This window comes from Octopus sinensis, linkage group LG17, assembly GCF_006345805.1.
Source record: "Octopus sinensis linkage group LG17, ASM634580v1, whole genome shotgun sequence".
Classification (NCBI taxonomy): Eukaryota; Metazoa; Mollusca; class Cephalopoda; order Octopoda; family Octopodidae; genus Octopus; species Octopus sinensis.
Window position 1 is genome coordinate 5,057,212 of NC_043013.1, and position 10,000 is coordinate 5,067,211.

The 10,000-nt window shown below is 37.2% G+C and overlaps 1 protein-coding gene across 1 annotated transcript in view; it reads left to right on the forward strand.

Moving 5' to 3' along the window:
- Positions 1 to 10,000, forward strand: part of LOC115221021 (ras-GEF domain-containing family member 1B) — an 89,816-nt gene that overhangs the window by 25,153 nt on the left and 54,663 nt on the right. The window contains exon 4 of the mRNA XM_029791237.2: positions 9,410 to 9,487. Coding sequence (XP_029647097.1) covers positions 9,410 to 9,487 — 78 coding nt within the window. The remainder of the gene's footprint in view (positions 1 to 9,409; positions 9,488 to 10,000) is intronic.

Below are 10,000 nucleotides of genomic sequence, written 5' to 3' on the forward strand. Positions count from 1 at the left end.
ATACACACACATACGCATTCACAATATTTCAATTGTGTATGTGTATGTACACATACGCACACATTCATATACACATCCATAACATTGCAATATTTGTGTGAGTGTAGATGCATAGGCATACATTTGCATATCCTTCCACATAAATTTGCATACACGCATACACTCACGTTCACACAGAGACAAATACACACAGGCATATATACATACACATGTGGCCATACTACATCCATATTCACATACAAAAATAGACATATACATATACATACATACATACATGCATATTCACACGTACATTTTCATCTGCGCACAGACAGGTACATACACACACACACACACACCTTCTTACGATATTGTTCATCTCCACATGTATTTAATGTTGGTGTGTTGTGGTTGAATGGCTAAGATGGTTGTTTCACAATCATGAGGCCATGGGTTCAATCCTCGGCCTGGCTTCTTTAGTATGTTCCTTTTTCCATAGCCTCAGACCCAAGTAAGCCTTCTGACAGACACCGAGTAGATGGAAATGGTAAGGAAGCCCATCAGATGGATTAAAACATCTCAGCTTCATCACATGCTGTGTCACATGACTGAAAGAGCAGAACGTTTGGTTGATCGAACTAAATGATCATCTTAGAAACTGACTGAGATCCATTTCCATTGCAAACGATATCTTTACATTGTCATAAAGCTACACTTTATACAAAAAAAATGTGAGACGTATTACTGTTGATGTATGAAGGACCCCAAGATGCCACTGGTATTATTTTTATCAACCCCTATAATTAAGTCAGATCTTGTGTATTGAGTGGGGGTGGAATGGAGGTTTAACTCTCTCTCTTTCTCCCTTTCTATCTATCTTCCTCTGCCCCACTCTCCCACTCCCTGTCTTTCATTGTTCCTCTCACTCTCTTCCTCTCCACTCCCTCTCCTTTTTCGTTCTCTCCCTTTCTCTCTCCCTCCACCCCATCATCATCTTCTCATCTTCCTCTTTTTCTCCCCTTCCCATCTCTCTCTCTCTCTCCCCACTACCTCACCCTTCAAAAAATCTTCCCTCTCTCCCTTCCTCTTTCATTGCTCATCCTATCACCTTCTCTCCGTCCCTGCCTCCCCCTCTTCACTCACTTTCTCCTTCCCCACTTCTTCCTCCTCATCCTGCCTCTCCATATTTCATCATCTCCTCTTTACCCTTCCCCCCACCCCCAACACACTGTCCTCCTTCCTCTCCGTAATTCAATGACTAAACTGTTGTGATTTCAGGATAAAAACCATCTCCAATATTTTCCAAATACTCCCTCCCCCCTCCCATTCCATTCCATCAGTTTCCGGATTTTTTATCGATATTTTTCATTTTTTTCCTTCTTTCTTTTCATTCATTTCTTTTATTTATTCTTTCCCTCTTTTCTTTCTTTTCTCCTTTCATCATTATCCATCATCATTTCACATCTGTTTTCCATGCTGGCATGGGTTAGACGGCTTGATACAAACTGGGAAAACTAGAGGCCATACCTGTTTCCATAATCTGATTTGCCAAGGTGTCTATGGGTGGATACCCTTCCTAATGCCAACCACTCCACAGTGTACCAGGTTCATTTTATGTGGTACTATCACAAGTGCTTTCTAAGTGACACCAGCACCATATTATTATTATTATTATTATTATTATTATTAATACTTAGCTGTATTTCGTCCATCTTTACATTCTGTGTTCAAATTCCAGCAAGGTCAACTTTGCCTGTCATCCTTTTGGGGTCAGCTAATTAAGTACCAGTGAAAATTTCAGGTGTTGTGCCTCTAGTCATCATCATCATCATCCAGTGTTTTAAATCAGGGTTTTGTCCCATAAATGGGGGGGTAGCCAGATCTACCTCAGTGCCATAGCAACCACCCTCACACCATCTTGCCTGGTTTTGGACATCCTCCCTTCTCAAGCCAACCCTCCCAATCTCCTCTTCCACCTTCCCCTCCATATATAATAGAAAGGATTATTGTTGTTGTTGTTATTATTGCTTGTTCCATGCTCACATGGGGCAGAAGGAATTTGTTGAGGCAGGTTTTCCACAGCTGGATGCCCTTCCTGTCACAAACCCTCACCTGTTTCCAAATAAGGTAATATTTCCCCAAAGCCAGGTAGGTTTCCATGACAGACTGGAAATGACTGACACTGCTTATATGACAGTGACGCTCGTTTACTTTTATCGCACAATGTCAAAGCAAGGAGACAGTAACACACACACATATGATGGGCTTCTTTTAGTTTCCATCCACCAAATCCACTCACGAAGCTTTTGTCGGCCCAGGGTTTTAGTAAAAAAACACTTGCCCAAGATGCCATGCTGTGGATTTGAACTTAAAACCATGTGGTTGGGAAGCAAACTTCTTACCACACAGCCATACCTGCCCCTTTATATTCTCTTTAAATCCTTTACTGAACTTTTGACCTCTTGTCACCTTAAGCAAAAAAGCAGGGTCTTTCTAACTAACCTCGGCTTAATTTCCTAAGACCTTGATCCTGTTTCAAATTGAGTTAATCCCTCTGACAGCCTGGATGAATGAGGTACATATTTGACTCAACATTTTTTTTAATCTCCCAGCTAAATTAGGGATTAAAACCTCCCAGCTAGATTAAGGATTTTAATTATTATTATATCCATAGACTGATGTAAAGAGAAAAACAACAATTAGGGTTTTTTTCTTCTGATGAGTTGGATGAGAGGAACAGTTTACTTATGACTTCACTACAACCATCACCACCACCACCACAACAACAACAACAACAACCACCACCAATACAACCACCACCAATACAACCACAACCAATACAACCAACACCACCACCACCATAGCCAATACCAACTCAACCACCACTGCCATTCCACGAAGACAAACATCCCATTCAGATTATTTCTGTTAATTAATCAAAAAACAGTAATTAAGAGTTACCAAATTGATGAGGTCTCCTGCCTTTACTACTGGTAACTTAATACTATTGCTGCCCCTCTCCCACTCCTACTACTACTACCACCACCATCATTACTACTAGTACTACCACTACTACTACTACTACTAATCCTGTCTTAGGTACATTATGCCTGGTGAAAATACAGGATGGTCATAGCTGGAATGTCGTTGATCATAGATGTGCTCACTTGCATATGGCCTGGAGCAAAACTACAGTGGCAACTTGTGTGTGTGTGTGTTCCCGTGTCCATGTGTGTGTGTACATATACAGCTATTACTAAGGAGATAATCATTTTGTTATAAGGTAGGATAAGTAGTTTGAAATTAAAATTAAGGAATTATAGAGGAAAAAGATGCATAGAAATCATGTATTTAACTTTTTTTGTGTGTGAAGTTGTTAAAATTCCTCATCGTTGGTAATCATGCGTAGCACTATTTCATTCTTTTTTGAAATTGTCAGCATGATATAACCTGTGACTTGTTAATTAAACATTTTATAAAGAGAGGCATTTCATTAAAGTTGGAAATGCTTACAATCTGTAGAAAAGTCATGAACTAAAAGGGGTTTTCACAAAACAGACTATTCACCAAAAACCAATAACTTGATGGTTCAAAGCTAAAACTCGAAGACCAAGATATATATTTACCGATTTCACAGATTATTGACAAAACCATCATGTTACTCCAGCATGCTTCACTACAACACTTTATTAAAATTTTACAACTATTGATAGATGATAGATGGAGAAGAATGAGGTGTTATTGATCTGTTGGAAATATTGATTAATGATCAAAAATTGAATTTTATGTCTGGTATAGTAGTTTGTAATGGACCGTGTACCATTCCATCACTTAACTCTTTTGATTACATATATATAACTATTTAACTGGTTACAGACAACAGTCACTGATTGGTTAAAATATGTGTCAAGGATAAACCTTGACATAAATTTAAACCAATCAGTGAATGCCAAGAGGGAAAAATCTAAGGGAAATCATCTAATCAATTTATATTTCCACTAATCACAATCATTGAATTTCAACCAATCAAAGAAATTTGATAGCACATATGTGTATGTAGTTGAGGCTACTGACTACCAATGAGAATGGCTGTCTTTCACACATCTGTATGCTTTCCTCAGACCATTTGCCTTTGTAAAGACAAGTCTGGATTTCTTATTTCTCATTAGAATTTTGTTGTGGATCTGGCCAACCCTTGTTTGATAGTCCAGTGAGAAATATCAATTTTCTATCTCTCACACACACGTACACAGTGGTGGAGTGGCCAGGTTGCCAGCTTGTCTGATGGCAAGTGAGCTCCTACACCATTAAGATCCATATATGGGGACCCGTGTTAGTATATCTAAGGGGCCCATCCCCTCAAGTTTGAGAATTTTTTATTCACTCCACGAAGAATGCATTAATTATTTCAACCTGGTTGTGTTTGTAGACAGCTGAAAAGAATACTTTTAACAAAAACAAAAAATGACAACATTGTAGTTGCGGGTGGGCCCCTTTAGTCTCCTGGCAACCAATTTTTTAGACCCAGTCCGCCACTGCATGTACACACATGGTCAGTAGATAGAAACTTCGAAGTCACTGCCACCACTCTTGTTGTGAAAGTATAATACCAAAATGGTATTGAGTAATTCTTCATTTTAATGTTAAATTGTTCTTATCCTAAATTTACATAAAAACAAACATTGATACATTCAAACAGTCTTTATAATAATGGTCAGAATAAACATAATTTGTAATATAACTCCATATACTTTGGAAAATCTAATGTGAAACCAGTCAAGTGTAGTCCTATATTTTAAAATATAATTAAATTCTAATTAATTATAATATATTCTCTGTACATTTTCAACTTCATTTCTTCTGTTGTACTTGTTTCTACTAATAGCAATATATCATTGCTATTATGTTAAACTGTTGTATGTCCAAATTTGGCCAAATGCGGTTTTTCTCAATATTATTTCTGCTGGCAATAACTGCTTCTTTTGGTCAAACTATCGTATCTCCAACTGCTTCAGAATCCAAGATATAAAAAATTGTCAAAATGTTGTACAATGGTTTTGCTATGGAATAGTGAAACTATTTTTTGTTTTCTGAAAAAGTAACATTTTGCATAATACCAACGATACACACACACACATACACACAACTAAAAAAGCTACTAGTAGTTTCATAGTTTCATGCTTATATGATACATTAACTAGGCATATTTCTAAAACATACCATGTATAGAATAAAAAGTTTTCAATGGTTGCACAATGCACTATAATACAGACAATGGGCTGAGTATACCTGTTGTAATTTAGTCACCCATAGTCTGATATGATATTTCGGAATAAAATTCCTTCTTCAGATATTCGTAGATGAAGTCACTGCTATAATCGGTTTACTAACGGCTTTTGGATAATTTAAAACCATTATCGTCCATTGGAAAGCCGATTATAGCAGCGACTCCATCTAAGAATATCCGAAGAAGGAATTTTATTCCAAAATATCATATCAGACTATGGATAACTAAATTACAACAGTTCTTATAGCCCATTGTCTGTATTATAGTGCATTGTTGTGTCATTCAAAACATTTTATTCTTTACAAACAATACACAATGCTTCAAGCAAACTACAATATTCTCCTATACTTTGTATCGCCAAGCCATTATGATGTATTTTATAAATATGCCTAGTCAATGTATCAAAGTATCATATAAGCATGAAACTATTAGTAGCTCTTTCAGTTGTGTATTAAAGTAATCTCTCTCACTGGCTGGAGTACTTTTTTTGTTGATTCTACATGTATTGGATCTATCTATAGATTGATAGATAGATAGATAGATAGATAGTGTCTTTCACTATTAAATTACTTAATAGAGGTTATTTCTCTCAATTATATACATATATTATATATTGTGAAATTTGATTTAGAATTGCTAAATTAAATTTTTCCCTGTAAGTTTGGAATTATATTCCCTACTATTATTATTATATATATATATATATGTGTGTGTGTGTGTGTATATGTGTAAGCTTCTTTCAGTTTTCATCTTCCAACTCTGCTCACAAAGCTTTAGTTGGCCTGGGGTTCTAGTAGAAGACACTTGTCCAAGATTCCATGCAGTGGGACTGAACCTGGATCCATCTGGTTTGAAAGCAAACTTCTTAACCACACAGCAACACTTGCAACTATCATCTAAAGAATATATATATATAACTTGTTTACAATTTTTTTTTGACATTAAGTGCTAGCTAGCTCCACTTGACAACATTTTATACTAAAATTTCACCAAGTCACACAGCAGTCTTCCACAATTCCAACTAACAATTGGTGATTCTTAAATTTCACAAACGATGCCCAAATTCTGCTACTGCTGCTGTTACCATTTCAAATCTTTTGGCATTATCTGTGACATTTTCTCACATGCAGAATTATATTTTACCATAAACATCCTGTATTCTTCATTATTTCTTCTATTGCAAACTGTTTCTTTTTTTAGAAATGGTAAATCATAACATACCGGATGTGTTCTTCTGGCACTGCCCTGTTTTTGAGACGGGTGTCACCACAACCGGTTTCATTGTATGCAGAGCATAGTAGTAGAGGCTGTTGTTGTTTAATCCCAGGTCAGTTTTGAACCTGGAACCACAAACTTCTCAATCACACAGCCATCCCTGTGCCAACAATGTGGAATGAAAATTGGTAAGCAATGTCAAAAGAAGGAGACTTCACACTTTAATATTTCAACTGTGGCCATGTCTTGTCGAAATATTCCATGTGTTTTATGTTCAGACCAGACAGATGTGGCCTCTCACACCTACCCTACAATGTCATTCTAAAACACTGCGAATGAATAGGTGCAGATATGACTGTGTGTTAAGAGGTCTGCTTCCCAACCATATGGTTTTGGGTTCAGTCCCATGGCATGGCACCTTGAACAAGTGACTTCTATAGCCTCAGGCTGTCCAAAGCCTTATGAGTGGATTTAACAGATGGAAACTGAAAGAAGCCTGTCGTATGTATATATATATATATATATATATATATATATATGGAAAGAGAGAGAGAGAGGGAATTCACAAAAAGACGAAGACAGGTGGTATAGACAACAAACAGATGTATTAGTATAATGCTCGGGAAGTGAAAAAGTCTTTAACATTTCGAGCCTATGCTCTTCCACAGAAAGAAACAAGGAGAGAAAATAAAGAATGTGTAGTGGCTAGCGATCTACATATATAAATACACACACACACACACACACACACATATGTTGTTTGTGTGTTTGTCTCCCACTACTACCTCACAACTAGTGTTGGTGGGTTTACATCCCTGTCACTTAGCAGTTCAGCAAAAGAGACCAATAGAATAAGTACCAGGCTTTACATTAAAATAATAGGTAGTGGGATCGATTTGCTCTGCTGAAGTTCTTCAAGGCAGTGCCCCAGCATGGCTGCAGTCTAATGACTGAAACAAGTAAAAGATGAAAAATTAATAAGCCTTACATTTGACAGGGGGGCCCTGGTATCTTGAATGCTTCAGGGCTAAAAATAAAACATTAAAATTAATATCTTCTCATCAACAAAGAAACGGGAAGTAGCTTCATTGTTATGTTTATTTCTAACACGGAAACAAAACGTTTTTATCCGAGGTATTATTACTACAACACTCCTTTGTTTCTCCCCCAAATAGGGGGAACCACACCCTTGGAGGAAACAGTATTTCACCTGCATCATACATATTATTAACAGGAGTTAATTTGATACTTGTTAAAGGGTTTCTTAATCATCCTTTTCAATAGTGTGGGTGTGTTTAGGGTTTCAGTTTTATCTTTTTCTTTTTTAAGGGTTTTTCAGTTTTATCTTTTTTTTTTAGGGTTTTCCTTTCATATTGCGCAAAACTAGTGGGTGGGTGGTTGGGTATGGGGGGTTTGAGGAGTGGAGCTAAATATAGTAACTAAGAAGGGAGTCTAAATAAATAAAGGATTGGCAGAGATGGTGGAGGGAGGGAATTAGCAGGGATGATGGTGGTGATGACAGTGGGAGTGGTAATGGTGGTGATGGTGGTACTGGGAATATTGATGGTGGTGGTGGTGGCAGTGATGAAGACAATGGTGACGTTAGTGATGAAGATGATAGTGTTGATGCTGGTGGTGGTGGTGGTGGTGGATGTAGAGATGGTGGTGATGGAGCTGATAGTTGTGAGGTGGGGTTTTTGGTAATGGCAAAGATGAGGGTGGTGGAGGCATTACTGCTGCTGGTGATGGTGGAGATGAAGATACTAGCTCTGAGGGTGATGGTGAAGATGAAGATGGTGGTGATGGTGGTGGCTAGATGACAGGGTGGTAGTACATTATTGAGGAATATCTAAAGTGAAATTCCTCATTTTTCTTTTAGCATTTTTTATTCAATTTTTAAAATTTTATTTTGTCTACTTCAAAATTTCAATTTTTTTAAAAATAAAGAAAAACTTTAGATTCCTTAAAAGTAGACAATAAATAATTACTTTTACTTACTTCAGTCATTGGACTGTAGCCATGCTGGAGCACTGCCTTGAAGGATTTTAGTCAAATAAATTGACCTTGGCATCTTGTTTTCTTTTTCTTAAGTATGGTAGTTATTTCATCATTTATTTTTTGGTGGTGGGGGGTGCTGAACTGCCAAGTTACAGGGATGTAAACAAACCATCATCAATCGTCAAGCAGTGGAGAGACAGCTACAAAGACACCCACACAAACATACATATGTACACATTCACATACAATGGGTTTCTTTCAGTTTCTGTCTACTAAATCCACTCTCAAGGCTTTGGTTGGCCCAAGGTACCACACTGTAGGACTGAACCTAAAACCATGTGGTTGAGAAGCAAATTTCTTACCACACAGCCATACCGGCATCCATTACCTCTGTCTTAGCAAAGGCGGAGGTATTGTTTTCAGTCAAGTTTGTTTGTCTGTGAACAAGATATCTCAAGAACCATTGGATGGATTCCAATGAAACTTCCAGGGATGTTTGGCCTTGTGACTGGCATGAACTGATTAGATTTTGGGATCAATCCGGTACCTAATTATTTTTTTGGATTATTTTTCCTGTTTTTTTTTTTACTTAATTTTTGAGAGTGGTCGGGTTCATTTTTAATATTGTCATTTGTGAGAGCATTTGAGTTTATTTCAGATATTTTCATTCTAAAAATCATGTCCGGCAAATCGTTGCGAGGAAGTTGGTGTTGCCTTGGCGAAGGTTTGCGCTTTCTGAGTGCTCGTTTAATATATTTATCTCTTACTTGTTTCAGTCATTAGACTTTGGCCATGTTGGAGCACCACTGTCATTTTTTTTCTTTTTTTAGTCAAATAAAACAACCCCAGTTATTAACTTGTTTCTATATTTGTCACAGTTTTCTTTTCCAGTTTATTTATCATTTTCCCAATTTATTTTTCTATTTTCAGCGGACATATGTGTTTGCCTTCCTCCTTGGTTCCAGGCTTTTTACCAATCCCCAGGATCTCTTCTCCCAGATCTGTCAGGTCAGTTGAAATAGTCATTTATCATTCTCCAACAGAATCTTTAAATTAAACAATCTAACATTAATTATCAGAGAACTCTTGTGTTCAGTTGTACAAAGACTCTCGAACGGCAGAGCAAACAGATGCTCACAATAACAACAATGGTTGGCCAAGTTTTGAAACCATTATTATTATTATTATTATTATTATTATTATTATATTATTATTATTATTATTATTAAGGTGGCGAACTGACAGAATCATTAGCATGCTGGCCAAAATGCTTAGTGGTATTTCATCTGTCTTCAGATGAAATACCACTAAGGCGTCAAGCTGGCAGAGACGTTAGCACGCCGGGCGAAATGCGTAGCCATATTTCATCGGCTGTTACGTCCTGAGTTCAAATTCCGCCGAGGTCGACTTTGCCTTTCATCCTTTTGGGGTCGATAAATTAAGTACCAGTTATGCACTGGGGTCGAATTATCGACTTAATCCGTTTGTCTGTCCTTGTTTGTCCCCTCTGTGTTTAGCCCC